General features: G+C 32.7%; 2 protein-coding genes across 2 annotated transcripts; both read left to right on the forward strand.

Annotated features, from left to right (window-relative positions):
* The first annotated feature begins 2,421 nt into the window (after nucleotides 1-2,421).
* Nucleotides 2,422-2,782, forward strand: LOC133324381 (cytochrome c). The gene has a single exon (XM_061533224.1). It carries the CDS (start codon nucleotides 2,440-2,442, stop codon nucleotides 2,764-2,766), a length of 327 nt encoding a protein of 108 aa, XP_061389208.1. The 5' UTR covers nucleotides 2,422-2,439; the 3' UTR covers nucleotides 2,767-2,782.
* A 7,433-nt stretch (nucleotides 2,783-10,215) lies between these two features.
* Nucleotides 10,216-13,185, forward strand: LOC133324382 (transport and Golgi organization protein 6-like). Its single transcript, XM_061533225.1, has 3 exons — nucleotides 10,216-12,574; nucleotides 12,630-12,781; nucleotides 12,841-13,185. The coding sequence occupies exons 1-3, from the start codon at nucleotides 10,216-10,218 to the stop codon at nucleotides 13,183-13,185; spliced, it is 2,856 nt and encodes a 951-aa protein (XP_061389209.1).
* The last annotated feature ends 5,704 nt before the right edge of the window (nucleotides 13,186-18,889 follow it).

Raw genomic sequence — 18,889 nt, forward strand, 5'->3', positions numbered from 1 at the left:
TTAGTACTTTTCGTACCCTTCTAGTTCGAATTTCCAAAAACCCAGCCTTATCTCACGCCTACACACCAACCGCAACCCTCACATAAAATTTCAAGCTTCTAGCTTCAGCCGTTTCGTCTGGGCGATAATCTGTCAGTCACTCACTCACTTAACACTAAGCTCTTTTATATATATATAGATAGAAGATGACAATAAAACATAAACATGAAAATTCTCACTGAGTAAATTTTACCAGTAAGAATTTTTCAATACTCGGTACAAAACTGACAAAATTTCTCTCCCAACTTACACTCATTTACTGAATCTTTAAGTTTCAGTAACAATTTGAACAAATTTTTGGGATATCAAGCAAACCTATTGTTACCAACAATTTTCAGTTTCAGTGACAATTTGAACAAATTTTTGGGATATCAAGCAAACCTATTGTTACCAACAATTTTCAAAATAGGAAACGTAAACGTGTTCTAAAGAGATTTGCAGTCACAAATGTCCTTGTGGCTAAACATGCATATGTGTTTCTGCGCCCTACTGCACATGTTCTTAGTACATTGCAATGCGTTCCATCTGTGAATAGGACCGCATCAACGATAAAGCGCGAAAACCAATTTCAGCTGCAATTTGTGTCTAAATGCTTTGGCAACACTTCTCAAAAAGACTTTTCCGTCAGATATCTATGTTTTCGTTCGTTCGTGTTTTTCCAATACGGCAGTCATTTTGTGTATCTCGTTGTCGATGTAAGTATTCCATCTCGCAGTGCAAATTAAAGACGTGCAAATTGTTCGAATAGCGTACTTACACAACAAAACTCTTTAGATATTCTGCGGAATTAGCGCCAGCAAGGGAATAGCGTGGAAAAGAGAAAGAGTGGTATTGTAGGTTGTAATTTCTCGAAGTGTGTTACTGTGACTTTGTTCCGATAACTGACTTTCGAAGTTAACCGAAAGAGTTGTTCCTTTGTACGAGTGCTTACTTCGTACGATGCATGTAAATGTACATCGTTAGATATGTGCAGGAAACCGAAGTGCACTGTTACATAAGGTGATAACATCGAAGAAATCGGAAAGTAAAAACAACTTTGGTTGTGGTCATCCTAACGATTTATGTCGGTCATTTGCGTGTGTATGCTATACATACAAATATATCTGATAATGTGATTATGCAAACACATGTCAGTGTTAACATTTCATAGTGTTGCCTTCAAAGCACTTGCATAATTTCCCTTGACACTGTCCCATGTTGGTTGTAAACACAGCATTATATATATATATATATATATACTGATTCTTTGTGTAACGAACAATTTTAAGATTTAATAGCAATAGCGAAGCATTGGTAAAGTGTCAAACTTTTCAATTATTTTGGGCATTTCTCTATATGAAATAATACGAACGGTTTAATCCTCCGTTGTAAATGCAAAGCCGATACTTCTGGTTAACTCTTGAATTGGTTTTTCATGCCGGAGATTTAAGTCGATCCTTGTAGAATGAAACATTAACTTTCGCATTTAACATTTGTTAACATTGGGCGCTTGTCGAATTTATGTATTTATATACTTAAAAAAATTGTTGGCATGATTCCATTTGAATTGTCTATATTTTATTCTCTCTTAAAATAAATAGTCGTTCAAGGTGTCTGTTTCGATTGGTCTGCAAATTCTTTCTAATCAAAAGTGCTGCAAACAATTGCATTGATTTACCCATTTTCGTGCAAAGCATTTGCGTTTTTTGGAATGTATACCAACCAAATAATAATTCGTGTATATTTTTAATACAATAATATTGTAGATTTTTCTGTTTAGAATTTGACTTGCTATATTACCTTCATTTGTTCTCTTCTAGAAAATGTCGTTTTTATGTGGCGCTTTTACCTACTTTTTGGTACATTATATTCTGTTTCAAGGTCAAATCCATTCGTAAAATATCAGTGTGAAGTGATCCCTACGTATGACCTTCACAGAGAGACCAATAGTGAAATAGTGTAATATAGAGGCTTGAGGAAATAATAGATGAAATAGATGTTTGTCATTTAGATATATTAGTCTTTTATTTTGAAAGAGGTTTAAGTCCATTTTAGGTTCTGATACAAATCTTTGTTTTCTCAAAAAAGTCTATATTGCGTTATACATTCTATCATGTTTAAGGGCACAATGCCACAAACAAAATTAATACCACTTTTGGGCACATGGGCACATTGTATAATGAAAACTTATTTTTTCAGAAGCAATGGATTTCACCATCAGATAAATCTACTCGATTTTTCTATTTTCTTCGATATCTTAGAGGAAAATTCGTTATCGTAGTAAAAAGTAGTAGATTCGTGCAGTACGGGAACATACCGATAAATAATGACGAACAGATTGCATGCGCACATAGGCACATTATTGTTGTATAATGAAAACGTATTTTTTCAGAAGCTATTCTATACGTATAAAAATCCGAAATGGGAGTACCTGCTGGTGATGTTGAAAAGGGCAAAAAAATTTTTGTTCAACGTTGCGCACAGTGCCATACCGTTGAAGCTGGAGGAAAACACAAGGTTGGTCCAAATTTGCATGGTCTGTTTGGTCGTAAGACAGGCCAGGCAGCAGGCTTCGCCTACTCAGATGCCAACAAGTCCAAGGGCATTACATGGAACGATGACACATTGTTCGAATACTTAGAAAACCCAAAGAAATACATCCCCGGCACAAAAATGATCTTTGCTGGTCTAAAGAAACCGAACGAACGCGGGGATCTTATTGCTTACCTTAAATCTGCCACCAAGTAAATTCAGTCCGACACCACTGCAAACGCCACTACCAACTCAACCACCTGAGGCAGCAATCATACCACAAATCCATTTACCATAATAGATCAATTTTAATTTAATGTAAAAACAAAAATAAAAATAAAGCATAACAACTTCTAACAAAATAAGTAAGACTTGTATTCAGAAGAGTATAACTTCTGGAATAAGTTGGATTCCAACAATAATTTATGATACACACGCAAATATATTGAGCCCAATTAAGTATTTTGTTAAAGTGCACCCCGTGGAAGCCGAAAGTGGCGTTCATGGTTATCATTTTTACTTGGACATGAAACAAGTATGCTAAATTTACCACAATAAACGTGTAGTAAAAGGGAAAATGTAAAAAATCGCTCGCTGAGTACAAAATTGTACGAAAGATTCTATAGAACGGAAAACTAGTACAAGTGTAAAACCAAATGACCATACTTCAAAATCAACACAACTGTCAATCACAATTATGCATTCGTGGCTATAATTTTTATTCGGCAAAAACCTCGATTAAAAAGTTTAGAAAAAGAACGCCATTTTGTTTTGTGTTCTCTTAAGTTTGATTGAAAGTTTTAGTAGTTTTGTGGGTTCAGGTACGGTTTTCGCGTAAAAAGTTGGAAAACTCAAGTAACCTATAACCAGTCCTGGTGAATAAACACGGCAATGTATGAAGCATGGTACAATAAAACAAGGAGGGGCAGCTTGAGGTGAATAACAAAAAAGCAACTATGCACGTGTGGCCTCTTCTGCCAAAAATAAAATAAATATACGCAACAAGTGTTTAAAATTTTTCAACACAAAACTAAAAATGAAAAATGAATGAAAGGTTATGATTTCTTCCCAAAATCCAGTAGGGAATACCATCAAATACTTGTTTCATCCATAACAAAGTAATTACTTCCAGACGAACGTGTTAAAAACTTTATTTTCATTTCAATTAAACTTGAATATATTCCAATTAATTTTGAATTTATTTGACATTGCCCACACATACACAAAATATGTATTTTGATTTGATGGAATAAGCCACATTGAGAAAATATTGTAATCAGTTGGTAGCTGTGCCCTACCTTGTAATAATTATACCATGGTATGAAGTACAAAACAATTGGAAAACTTGTAAAATTACTAGATTCTTGCAGATTTTGGAGCGAAACTAGGGAATACAATTTTTTCTCATAGCGGCCTGTTCTATCGAATCTAAGTTAGGGCAGTTCATACTAATATATACTTTTTGTGTTTGTCACTTTTTGAAACGTATAGAACATGTTACGGACAAAGAAATTTCAGGCATATTGAAAGAACTGCGTATACAATTGATGTGGTCATTGAGACAATTTTATTGTTTGAAACGGAAGACATCGCATTAATGAGTACCAGAATACATAACGAGATAATAGAACTAATTGGAGAATACACCCAGGAGTCTATTGTTGAAGATCTGATTGAAAGGGGTTCATTTTCAAAATCAAAACCAAGGCCTATATAAGGTCAGCCAGTAAGCACAGGTGAGTATAAAGTTTGTTGTCAAATCATATTTTGAAATCTATGTATGTATAGAAATTATGTTAGACGTCAAAACGAAAATATTAATATTTTGTCAACCTTAAATTAAATTTCAAGTAAATTATCGTACAAATTAAAAATTGGATTGCGTTTAGGCTGTGTTTTTTATTTAAAGGCGAAACAATTAGTCTTCGCCTCGGCAAAAAAAAAAATTGACGGTAAAATTAAGTTTTTTCTATGAATTCGCTTACTGGCCGACCTTATATAGGCCTTGGTCCAGGGACTTACGCAGGGGGCGGCCCGGGCCCCCCTAAATGAATTTTTTCACAGTAAATCTATGTTTGCAACAGCGAATTTTTACATTTTGTACTACCGAATTTTTACATTTTGTACAACTTTAAGTAGAATATTACGTGAAGCAAATTAATCTTGTAAACGAGTACATTAATATTGTGAAACACGATAGGTTTAGAAGCATGAATGTGTACAAATATTTAACGAATATATAGAAGAGATAGTAGAATCGTTGGAAGAAATGTGGGAAAATAGTAAGTTAATTTATTCGCTAACTTGGCAACCTTTACGAAAAATTTCAGTTTCATCAAAGAAAAACATAATCAGATCAAGTATTGCCAAAAAGAACATAAAAACTACATATTTCGGAACTCAATACAGTTGCCATAAAACGAGACATGATGTTGGCTGCGGATTTTTGGTTAACAGGAGAATATAAGACCTCGTCTCCAGATTCCCTCGAATATATGGCCGAATTGCTATAATTCGTATAAAAGCGAAGTACTTCAAAGAAGAGCAGCTTATATGGCCTGTTCAAAGTCGATGTTTTTCATAAAACCCGTTATTTATGGAAAAATTACAAAAATTACCCCTTATATATATGATTAAAATTGCAAACATTAAATTAAGTTAATGAGTTCCATTTTTTTAACCGGATATGTTTGTCAGATACCCAAATTTGCATACTCTGTGATATTTCCTGAGAAAGGCAAATTGATGACATTCCTAGTCGTCGTGATTACTTCAATAATTTTAAGAGCACTTTGGAACTGAAATTCATGTTAGTTTGGGGTATATTGGCTTTCGAGAAAGAGGTAGTGAAATTAAAATTAGTCATTAGCATACATATTCAAATGCAATTGTAAGAAGCAAGAATTCTCATATTATTACCATCAGAAAGGTAGACTAAGTGATATATTGAAAATCGATCTTTATGAACTGAATAAAATGTTTTTTTATTATCTTGAAAAAAGTACTCTTTTTTTAAAAAAGTACTCTTTTGGTACCTTTTCACATTTTTCATTTTCCATCCCTGATTCAGAGTAGTTCCAATACAAATGTATTTTTATCTATTACTTTTAATGAATAATTATGGAGCTTGAACTTATGTTACATGAAAAAAAATACTATTGTTTAAAAAAATATATATTTTTTAAATTTTGGTTATGTTTATTTTGTAGTACACAGGCCATATACGGATTTTTGGCTTGGCTTTGAAATGAATAAATAATAGGTTCGTTTCCGTACTTTTTGATAGTAAAGCTAGTAAAAGAGCGAACTATCAAAAATTACTCTCACATACAAGATTTGCGCAAAAAGTAAAGGAACGAAAAATAGTTAAAACATGAAGAGACGTCAAAATCAAAAATTTCATTTGTTAAGGATAAAAAAAGACTACAGAAACCTAATGCACACAAAAAACAAAAAGTTAAACGGCGTCCATTGCATGATTTTGATAATATTAATATTTATTGTTTATTTTTTTATTTGTATAATTTAGAGGAAAACATTATGGAATATATGGAAGTGGAGTTTCCGACGACTCCAAGTCCGGAAAGTCTTATATGGCTGGACGCTCCATACGGCTGATTAAAACAACATACTCTCCGAACTTTCAAGGCCCATATCTCGGGAACTATGCATTTCTCCCCATAAAATATATATCACTGTAATCAGTTCACAGAGGACTATTTACTGTAAAAATGTCAAAGCGATCTAAGTCCAGCCCCTAAACTTGACTTAAGCCCAAGATATTTTGGACCAATGTGCACACATTGGTTAGTACGATTAACCAACCCAAACCAAGTCTTCATTCTATAGTATCTTCATCTGAATCTTCTGCCAGCCATTCATCTTCGCTATCCTGCAAAAGAGAAAAAATCTGTTTGTCAATTTTTAAATTTCTTATTTGTTTTTTTTTCAAGCAAATGTGTGTGCGTCTATGCGTGTGTCCATTTTGTTGAAGCACTAACTTTCATATGCTTTATTTCGGACTGTATATCTCTGGCAATCAAATGTCAAATTCATAATTTACTACATTTACTATTTCGTGCTAGGCCAAATTGGTCTTGCAGAAAATAGGAGAAGAGAACGCCATTTTGATTTTAACTCTCTTAAATTTAACTTCAATTGTTCCTACTTTTCGGTGTAAGGAAACGCTTTTCTAGCAAAAATTGCAAAACTAGTACAATATAGTACTATATTGCAGGTTTGGGAACACATCTAATAATAGGATATGAACAAAATTTAGACATCGCTACATCCTTGCATACGGGAGATAGTCCAAATGTACTTCAGAAAGACAATAAAAACTAAAATTGAATTGAATGTTGACAAAATGTTAATATTTTCGTTTTGACATCTAACATAATTTTGTATATATGTATAGATTTTAAAATATGATTTGACAGCTAACGTTATACTCAGGTGTGCTTACGTCCGACCTTATATAGGCCTTGGACAACATTTTGTACAAAATTTCAAATTTGTTTAACCCTTTGTGGCCCAATGTTGCCCACAGGCAACAAAATGTCTTAGAGCTTATATTTAATATGTAGCTATTAGATATATATTCTTTGGGTTTCATATATCAAGTCCTGCTTATGGACGACACATATCAAAAAATCTAATAAATTTAAAATTTTTGGTAAAGTTATCAGCTTTTCAATATAGAGAAGAGGGCAAATATATGTATAGTACTAATTTGTATATACAGTCCAAATTCTGCAATTATAATTATTTTTGATACTTTTTAAAAAGGGAACTAGTTCTTTGATGTAGTTCCTTATAGATCCTTTCCTCCATATAGTTCCGATTCCTACAGTATGTCAAGAATGACTTTACACATGCATAATTATTAAACATATTCAGATGTAGAAGCTTGGAATAACACTTATTATATTATTTTTAATATTTATTGGTTATTTATAATAATTGTATGCTGCACTTCATACAGTTTGAGTCAACGAAATTAAAATTGATTGAAAAATAAAAGAACAGTACAACAAAAACAAATATGGATCTGTTCTTATGGTGAGCACTGTATGAATTTTAACGGTACTCTACCGTTAGCTTTTGCTTGTTCTACTCTTATGTTTTATATTGGGAATCATTTGATGACAAATTTTTTAAGTGTGCGCAACATACCTTGAAATAAAGTATTAAAAAATGTCATGCAAAAGGTTACCCTTTGATGTAATTCAGTTGATATATTACAACCGCCAATTGGGAAAAAGTGTGATCGAATTGTCGGCAATGTTTTCAGTTACACGAAAGACAATTTACAATGTATTAAATCGAGCAGAAAACGAGGGAAGATTGGAGTTAAAGCGAGGTGGTAGTCCGAAGCCCAAAATGAATAAGCATACTGAGCGCATAATTATTAGAAAAAAATTATGCAAAACCCTCAAATTTCCACTAGGACGCTTGCGAGGGAGCTCGAAGAAGAGTGTGGTGTTAACGTTTGTCACGAAACAGTTCGACAGACAATATTAAAGAACAAATACTCATCAAGAGTAGCACGCAATAACCCTTACTATCTACAGAAAATATAGAAAAAAGATTTTCCTTCGCCAATACGAACGTTTCACACCCGACTGAATATTGGGACAACGTTATATTTTGCGATGAAACTAAAATTATGTTATATTATAACGATGGGCAAACCAGAGTATGGCGTAAGCCTTTAACATCACTAGAAAGGCAGAACATCATACCAACAGTCAAATTTGGAAAAATATCAATAATGATTTGGGGGTGCAACTCAAGCAAAAGTGTGGGAGACTTAGCTTTGCTGTGAACTTTGGGTTCATCAGGGATAACAAGCCACATTTTAAATTTTATCCGGATAATGATCCTAAGCATAAATCACAGTCTTTATAACTGTGGCAAAGTTTTGGATACGCCAGCCCAAAGCCCAGACATTAACCCTATAGAAAATTTGTGGGTCTATTTAAAAAAAAGGTGGCTAAACGGCAACCAAAAAATACAAAAGCATTAAAAACTGCAATATTGGATGAGTGGCAGAACATTCCGAACAATTATGACTTGCAAAAACGTCTGCAGTGTGTGGTAGATGCAAAGGAAGGCCATACAAAATATTAAAACTATGGAAATGTGTGTTCAATAATATTATTATACTATATACCTTAACATTTACTTCTTGTGAAAAGAGTTAATTGACAATGTTAAAATTGAATACTTTTTGTTTTTGTTATATTTTTTAATGTTTTTAAAGTGAACTTGCTATTTTTTGCATTTTATCTCTGTACATATGTATACAATTATAAAAAAATCAAAAAAATAACTTAAAAAATTTTGTAGATTCTTTTAGATTCTGCAACGGAACTTTTATTAGAAATTAATAAAAGTTCCGTTGCAGAATCTAAAAGAATCTACTAATTTTACATGTTTTGCAACTTTTTACTCGAAACCCGTTCCTCAACCCAAAAAACTCGTAAAACATTGAATCAAATTTAAGAGAGCACAAAACAAAATGGCTTTCTCTTTGTAAACTTTTTACTCGAGAAATTTGGCCAAGTAAAAATGGTATACAGTAGGCCTATTTTGTAACTTTTTAACAACATTCGATATTGTTTATTTTACAACAATTTCATTTGTTTGTTTAATTGTTTTTACAATAACAAAAGAAATTTAAACAATATCGAATATTGTTAAAAGTTACAGAATAGACCTACAGGAACGCCTACTTCTGATTGGTTGTAATGTTGATTTTGAAGTATTGCCATCTAATTTTGGCATATTTACTAAATTTGCGTTCCCGAACTTTTCAAATTATTTTTTATTCTGAGAGCAATTTTAAAATGTTTCCCTTTTATTAGATTTACTATTAAAAAAGTACTGGAACAGACCAAATGTTGAGAAAATTGTGTATTTATTCAATGTGTAAACTCATTCTTGACATACTGTATATAGTTCCTTTGAATCCCTCTCTTTCTTGGTTTTTTTTTTGTGTTTTTGCTCACAAAGTTCCGTGTTGATGTGTTAATAGATGAATAAATTTTAAATTGTGCAAAAATGAAAAAAAAAATATTTAAATAATTTCTGATTGATTTTGAAGTATTGCCATCTAATTTTGGCATATATACTAGATTAGTGTTCCTGAACATTTAATATTATTCTGTATTCTGAGAGCTATTTTGAAATGTTTCCCTTTTACTAGCTTTGCTATTAAAAAAGTACAGGAACAGACCAAATTAAATAATTTCTGATTGGTAGAATATTCAGAAGCTTCATAATTCAACTGCAGGACGATAAGCACAAAATATTTTTTTAATGAATAAAAATATTTAAAATACATAAAATTATTTTATTATTTACACAATAATAAATTGATATGCGTATGTTTATATATTGTTAACAATGAATAATATGGGAATAAATGAATAAGATAAGAACAATGAACTATATTAATTAAAGAAATGAAACTAGTTCCGATCGTTCCTTTCTCTGAATAGTTCCAACTAGTTCTGGTAGAACTAGTTCATTCCGGAACTACCCAACTCTACTTGTTTGATCTATTTGTATTTCTTCAATGTCTGCGAATGTGATGAAATATTGGTCATTGCTGGAATCCCTTATATTTCCAGGTAGTATTTTCTTGTTAGCCCATGGTTTATGAATTTCACGAACGTCAGTTTTATAGGTGGTGACCGAAATGTTGAGACAAGTAAATCCGAAGAAGAACGTATTGGTAAAAACAATGAATTGCTACAAAGAAGTCTTCGTCTATCACCAACGGAAGTGTCGAAGAGATTGATAGAGGATCTAAATGTGAACATATTGACTGGCAAGGAAAGTGGCATTACCTGCGAAGAGGATGACAAAACGCTTTATAGTATATATTCGCTTATGGCTATACGAAATGTATATAATAATACAAATTTCAACAGCGACAAAGTGGAAGATCTGCTTTCGGAACGGCATAAACGGCTGATAAGCTGCTGTTTGGAAGATTTAATTGAGTATGGCCTGAAGCCGAACATACATCCCGCTTTCTGTGGAGGCAAAAACAAAGTTTTTGGACACAACGTTAATAAAGTCCCCAATTTTTTCCTTGCACTACTACTTGTTGAAGGTATTTCACCGTTTTTACGGATTGCGTGTTTACCTGCTATTCGATCATCGGATGAGATTATTCTCTGTTATATGGCTACTTTATACACATTGCTATTTGGGTCAGATCTAAAGCAATTTGAAATGGAGGAATCTACTTTGGCGAGGACGAAGGATCGTTTAAACCAATTATGGTGTGATGTACCGAAGGTGACGTATTTTCGCAATATAATGATGCTGTGCGGAATGGTTGCCAACGAGAGAAAGCCGACAATACATCGGGAAATGTTGATGAAATTATGGTCTCCTGGGGGCTTTGTAGCTCTTCTTTTTGCCATGCAAAAGTCGGAGACAGGCGAAGGGCGATCTACAGCAGAGATTGTGGTGAAATTGGTATCCCAACCTTCCTACCCGAGAAGAGCTCAGGAATCATTGGCGAAACAAATTCTACGTTTTCTGAAAGGTAGCGTTGAAAATAAGGATGCAATTCCCTATATGGGACCAGGCTTGTTATCATTGAAGAAACTATGTGAGAACAGCAATTTTAATAGGGATTTGGTGAAAGATTGGCTAAGAGAGCAACTAAAACCATTGTTGGATTTAAAGAAAGACTGTATAACCGTTATGGAATGGAGTGAATTTAGCTCCACAGTACATCTGCTTTTTCAGGTATTTTGCACTTCTACCATAGAATGTTTGCCGAGCGATTTATTAGTTCCCTATATACCAATACTGATCACGTGTTACCAGTTCATAGATAAACACAGAAACAAATCTAATGCAGATGTCGTATGCGGTCACCTATCCTACTTGTTATTGAGAATTCTAAACAATCGCACGACAGATGAGCTGCAACTGATTATAAAGAATGTAATTCTTGGTGAATATCCTAGACAATGGTATACCTTAGATCCGAGGATAACTTTTGAGGAGGATCTATTAAATTCCCAACAATTAAAGATAGTCCAAAGAGACGAGGAGGATGAGGAGCGTGAATGTTACACATTGATGTCATCCAATCCAATGAACGCCCTGGCCAATCTACTTAAACGTTCTTCTTTTAGCACTCTCGTCTATAAAATCTTCATTATCCTATTTCGATTATTTCCCAACATTGACTGTAACACAAAACCGCCGACCATCGACTCGGCCAATAATGTCGATTTATTAATATCTGAAGCGGATGTTCAAAGCAGAGTAATGTGGGAAATATCCAGCAGATATAATGGAAAAATTCAGGTCATCAATGCCTTACACGTGCTAATAGAGCACAAACCGCTTAAGAGCTTATTGGTGGAAAACATAAATGAACTTTTGAGTGCTGTTCAAGACTTTTTGTCTATGTACACCGCAGTCAGCGACGAAAACAATCATCAGCTGGATAAAACCGTGATTGTTATATTGCTGACGTTGATAAGGGAAATTGTGGAAAATGCTCCTGTCAAATTGGAAAGCCTAAGGCATGATTTGATAGATAACTTATTGAAACTACAATCCAAAACACAAGATAATGATTTGAAGTTGCAAATTTTATATCTCAAAGAGCAAATTGTAGGCGGCTGTGATGTAGCCCAAGGAAACAGTTTAAATAAAAGCAGGTTCGAAGAAGCCAGATTACTGGTGGAGTCAAAGGAACCGTACAAGCAAGTAGAAGGAATTCAGCAGTTCATTTCATTGATAAAAGCGAAAGATGTGTTTACCATAAGTAATGTACATGTAGTCACTGCCCTAGCGCTCAACACCCTGACATCGACAGAGTCATATACATTCCTGAACTGTGTTCGTCTCTTTGCGTCATTAGTCTACTTAAATGAACACATGATATTGGATATATTGACTGAAGAATATTTAAATGAATCTGCGGGTATGGATTATAGATTGGTGATTGGAGAGACGCTACTAAAGGTGTGTCATGAAATCGGTAAGACCTAAAAATTTGTTTAAAGTTTGCCAACAACAAAGTTATCTTCTTCAAGGACCACTATGCTATAAATACAAGAACACCCTCTTGAATTGTTACATGTTCGGATGTCGGTCACCACTGGACGAGTTTCGGTTTTCGTCGTTCTCAAATTTGGCACAACTATGCAAAATTTTGTCATACGATGTGCAGAAATACTTCCAAGAGGTATGTAGTCATAGTATTCTGCAAAGGCCACATTGAAGTGACTCAAATTTTTGTTTCAGCTACTCGATTTGATAAATTGTGAATTGACCACGGGAAAATATATGCCCGCTAAACGTGCTGCGGTAATGGTTCTGAGTGAACTCTTGTCAGGAATGAATAATCTAATAGATTTCCAAGAAATGCTATTACCCATTTACCGACTTTTGAAATTGCTAGCATCTTCAGAGTGTGCGGATGAAAAAATGCGTTTGCATGCTTCAGTTGGCCTAGAAACCTTGGCTGTAAAATGTAAAGAATTGTTTCTAGCACCAAATCAAGTGCCCTTGGAAAAGAAGATTCAAATACGAGGAATTAATTCGCAATTAAAACCAAATATAAAAAGTCACATATTATACATGGATTAACGAATTCAGTCGAAAATTAGATAATATTACATATATATTGGCGAAATAAAGTTTCAATCAACGTCATATCATAAAATCCGAATTTTTATTGTGGCTCTGATACGAACAAAAATATGCGTCATCGAAAGAACGACATTAGACATCATCGTGTTCAATTAGCCAATTAAAATACGTAGACTCTTTCCAAACTTGGTTTTATATCTAAATTGGAAGATGGGCACTCCTACTAGTAAAAGTTTTCCTATAATCCGTTTTTATAATCGACTCGTCTGTCCGGCTAAAGTTGAGTTTACAAAAGTGTATAAAGTAATAAAATTGGCATTATGTTAGTGCTGTGCAAGCATGGGAACTGGTGCCCTTGTTTACATGAATCAGTATTAATTACTCAGTAAGTTCTTTTGTGATAGAAACAGACATTCTTTTTCAAACATTAAAATTACAAAAAGTAAAAAACAACATTTTGTACAAAATTTCAAATTTGTTGAAACTAAGTAAATGTTCCCAGAAAGATTTTTCAATACTCAGTAATAGTACGTTTACATTTAATCGGATTCCGTTAACCCATTGGGTTTCAATTGCTAATTCCTTTGCATATATGTCAAATAAATCCTCATTAAATAGGTTAACCCGGTAAAAAGTTCTAATATATATGCCGTTTAATGCAAATTCAAAATAACTCTCTCAATTCACGCTATTTTATGTGTTGGTATTTTTGTAAAAAGACAACATTTATTATTATTTATTTTCAAAGACTTTGTTACAAGACTATCTAGCCCATTTTGGGATGCGAATTCAAAGTCTTAATTAACTGTCAAAAATATTTTTATTCAAATAAAAATATTCATGCATAATCTTATCAATACATTTTTTCATAGTGTACGCTTCGTTGTGTTTTTTATTTAAAAATTGTTGACGTTTCTTTTTGTCAACTTCCCCACTATCAGCCTTACCTAAAATTCAACTAGCTCGTTCGACGTTTTTCACCACGAAAGTAGAACACATGTATTTATATGAATGTTACCGAAATACGTCGAACGTACAAATTTTCAAGTTGAACAATTTCAACTTTGACAGAACGTATTTTTCATTTTTTTCTTTTGTTGAAAATAAAAACAAAACATTCAGGAAATTTGAAATTTCGAATGGAAACAAAATATATGTGGATTAATTAAAAAAAAATCAAATTTGTTTTGCGGTTTGTATTATTTGCCTGAAGATAGGGATTCAACGTATTTGGGTAATACGGCCGTACACAACATTTTGCCAAAGTGAGGAAGTTGAATATTTTTGTACGCTCCGTCGGATTTTAGGAAACGTTGTAAGGGTGTCAAAATATAACGTTAAAAATGTTCAACATTGACAATGCCTATTTTGAAATTTTTGCTTTTTTTAAAAAAGAAAACTCAAAATATGTTTCAAAAAGAGGTAATGATAGTTTTGTCCATGTAAATTTTGTTTCGAATAAAAATAATTTTGTTTATTCTCCAAACAATTCATTTGACAGAATTTGACAAAGAAGACTTCAGCTGGCCTAACCGCTGACCTTATAAATAAACCTCAAGATATACATAGAATTTTTTTGTTTTATTGTTGGCGCAATGAAAATACACATTTTTGTAATTGTTATTTCAATTCTCAAGATTGTAACTGCAGATGTAAAGGGAGAAAAAATCGGTAATATCGATCACAAATCATTATTGAAGACTCATTTGCTAATTATAAAACTTCCAGGAATAAATTGCTACACATGCAGCAAAGCCGAATGTGAAGGCATTAAAAAGGGCGAAACTAAATTTCTGCAAGAATGTAAAGCCGGCAAATGCTTCGTTAAAGAAGAACCTGACCGTGCGTTTTATTAAGAGTAGTACTTTCAAAATTAATTTTATTTTCTACTCTATATTACAGCCAAAAATCTCGGCAAAATTATTATATCAAGAGGATGTGGCGATACAAAATGTGGGGTTTTCCCATCTTCTTTGTGTTGTGAATGTAGCACGAACGGCTGTAACTATAGAACAAATTGTCACATTACCTCGGAAAGTACAGGTTTAAAATCATTAAGTAAACTAACTTTTTGTTGGCTTCTAGTTCTCCACATTCATTACAAACTCTAAACAATAAAATCATTTTATTTTGTTGTTAGTATTGCCTGTTATTTGATGCCTTTATTATTCCTGGTTTGTTAGCTAGGTGTCTTTATTACTAATAATAATTCTTCTATACCACCAATGATAATATTTGTCAATTTTTGCACAATTATGGTCAAAAAATTAAAAACACCAAAGTCGCAGATCCAATGCTTCACACCATTTTGTGTTAATACAAGAGGCGTTTCTGTCTGTAATCATGGGCAAAAATGCGAAAAAAGTGTCACAATATTTTGCTTTTGTGTCACTTCTGTAAAAAAGTACTAAATTTGCTTGCAAAAAATAAGTACATTTGGGATTTGTTATAAATATTGTTTTTTATAAAGACTAATTAGTTCTCCACTGTGCCAACAGTATTAAAGAAACATAAACTAAAAGCTTATTGATTTATTGTCCTGAAGAGAATGATGGTAAAATTAAGAATTGAGATTGGTCCAAAACGCATTGATATAAAAAAATTGAAAAATCCACTTTAGGCTTAAAAGGACAACAATCAATTGCCCCATTGTTGTTCTCGCTAAGGAGATCCATTACATTTATGTCGGGTAATTTCCGTTGACATGGTGAATGTTATATGTTATATTCCCCGGAACTGATCAGATAGGACTAGGGCAGCCAAATAACAGAATCATTTACAAAAAAGTTCCACTTCGTCGTATTAAAAATGTTCTTGATGGTGGCATTCTTCCTGGTATGGTCTTCATCCAATGTTTCACCTTACATATCCAGGGACCCAATTCGAATACGAATAATCGAATGTAATAAAATAAATGATTTTCATAATTTACTTATTATTTCGTCCATTCATTCTTATTAATTTTTTCTTTCTATCACGTATAGAAATTTATTTTGAAGCTCGATACAAAAATTATAATATGAATAATCATGTAAAAGCACAATTAAAACCGAACCCCGTTTTGCAATATAAACACTTCATGATTTTATTGATATACTGGCCTATTATTCAGATATTCGTCCTTATCATGGTTGTCATAGTCGTGTCAATTTTGAGGCGATTTCATTTCGGGGTCGATGCATTGTAGGTAATTTGCCCTGTTTTGAGGCAAACATTAATAACGGCGGTGTTAAACATTTTTTAACTCTTTAAGTGATTTATATGTACAAGAAAGAGAAATCGCAGATTTCCACAATTGTTATTAGCAACTACGTATATAGCGAACAAAGCCATTTAGAATCGATTGCATTATTAGTTTTTGAGTTATCGTGCCCGCCATTCGCAAAACCACTGTTTAGAGAAAAAAGAGTTTAAAGTTTGATAAGTCTTCAAGAGTTCTTGAGATTTTCACTTGAAATTTTGTAGGGACATTCTTGAATTAGTGTAGATTCGAATTAAATTTAAAAAAATTTGACCCTGAGAGTTTAAAGTTTGATAAGTCTTCAAGAGTTCTTGAGATTTTCACTTGAAACTTTGTAGGGACATTCTTGAATTAGTGTAGATTCGAATTAAATTTAAAAAAATTTGACCCTGAGAATGGGGGGTCCCCTTAAATTAAACCCAACTTAAATGAAAAATCGGTTAATTGAAATCGAAATTACTTCCAAAGAGCACTACCATGGTACAATTATAAAAGGTAACAGCAAATCCCAGCTGATTTGATTCCAACGTAATACTAGTGTCAATATGCATTTGACAAATTATGTTTTTAAAAATCACCCAACAGGAAAATTGGGAACGCATACAATTTGAAATTGTTCTTTTTTAATGTGCTCCCGTATTCAATTTACTCAATCTGCCTGCTGGGAAAGTTTGAGGAAGCAAATCTTTCTTGAAGGAATTACTCGCTATTCCCAGCATTGTCATATGTGTTACACATATAAACACATGTATTTATATGAATGTTACCGAAATACGTCGACGTACGAATTTTCAAAGTTGAAAAAATTCAACTATGACAGAACGTAGTTTTGTTTTTTCTTTTGTTGAAAATAGAAACGAAACAAAAAGAAAATATGAAAATTTCAATAAGAATGTGAAATATTTGAATACATTGTATAATTTTTTAATTTTGTTTCGGGATTTTGTTTAGTTCGCTAAGAGATATCGATTCGACGTATTTGGGTAATACGGCCGTACAAAACATTTTCCCGTAGTGGGTATGTTGAATATTTTTGTACGCCTCGTTGAATTTTAGGTAACGTTGTAAATCGTAAATGTTAATGTACTTTATAGGAAATTTTATAGAAGCTAGGAACAAGTTTTTTGTTCACTTTTTAATAACCGTAATGCGAAATAACAGCTGTTTGTTTACATTTTTAATCAAAACCTTTTTTGGTAATTTGCTCGGTATAATATTTTTTAGTAGTCCAATATCCATTTATACAAATCTAAATTAAACATTATTTGTAAAATTTCAACGCTCTATTTTAAGACGCATTTAGACTGTAGCTTTTATAGTGATAATGTGCATTAAGGTGCATTTAGACTATAGCCTTTATCGTGATAATGTGCATTATCTCCATCGGAAATTACCTAAATTTACCATACAAAATTAAATCTACTTAATATCTCGATTTGTTTTAAATCCTATGTTAAATCGAGATAATTTCATATAAAACCCTCCTTTTGGTACAAAAACTAATCGTTTGCTTTAAAATTAGTTAATATTCAAAATAAAAAATATGTCAACTGCTGAAAAATTATTTTTTGTTTGCAATCATAATAAATATTACTATAATTTATAACGGCAAAGGTTTTATGCATTTCTAACCTACTAGAGCAATTTTTAACAAAATTATGAAAATATTGGTTGAAAAATTGCCACAGACATCATGGAAGCATTGAAATGTGTACATTAAAAAATAACAACAGACAAATCCAGTTTATTCCATTTTAATACTAGTCTAAACAGTTATGATTTGATACCTCGATTTATAAATCGAGTCGATTTAGAAGGCAGAGTATAAACACGCCTTTATCTGGATTTAATTGCTTAATTGAGTGGAATTTATATCAATTTACCAAATCCACTAAATATCTCGGTTTGATCGAAGTTCAATGCTAAATCGAGATAATTTCAAATACAACCCTGTTTTTGTACCAAAAATTACATCACTTGTTCTTAAAGTGGCAGCGCTTCAAAATACTTAAACTCAAAATAGTATGGTAGCATGGTGTAATACAACGTAGGACATCTTGAACCTAATAAAAAAACTATGTAGGTATTGGGACATGGCATAATTATACAAGTCATATGTTTCTATTTTTTTTTCATAAATTTGCCTTTGGCAGTATTCAGCCTTCAAAATTTAAATGAAGCATCTACCAAACAAATTAAAAAAGACATTAGTCCAGCATGTAACTAACAGCAAAATCTTCAAACTTGCGTTGAAATACACTGCGTGAAAAAGAAAAATGTCGTAGTTCAACAGGAAGATGATTCCACAAACGTGACGAACGAATAATAAAAGATCTTTCATATAAACAAGTGGAATAGCCCGGGAAAATTAACTGAGTGTTCCTGGTAGATCTAGAGAAAACAAGTCGATCACGCAGGACACCGGGAAGATCTAAAGTGACAGATTTATATAGAAATGAA

This window comes from Musca vetustissima, unplaced genomic scaffold, assembly GCF_032173495.1.
Source record: "Musca vetustissima isolate MV318-11 ecotype Yass unplaced genomic scaffold, APGP_CSIRO_Mvet_v1 utg21444, whole genome shotgun sequence".
Taxonomy (NCBI): domain Eukaryota; kingdom Metazoa; phylum Arthropoda; class Insecta; order Diptera; family Muscidae; genus Musca; species Musca vetustissima.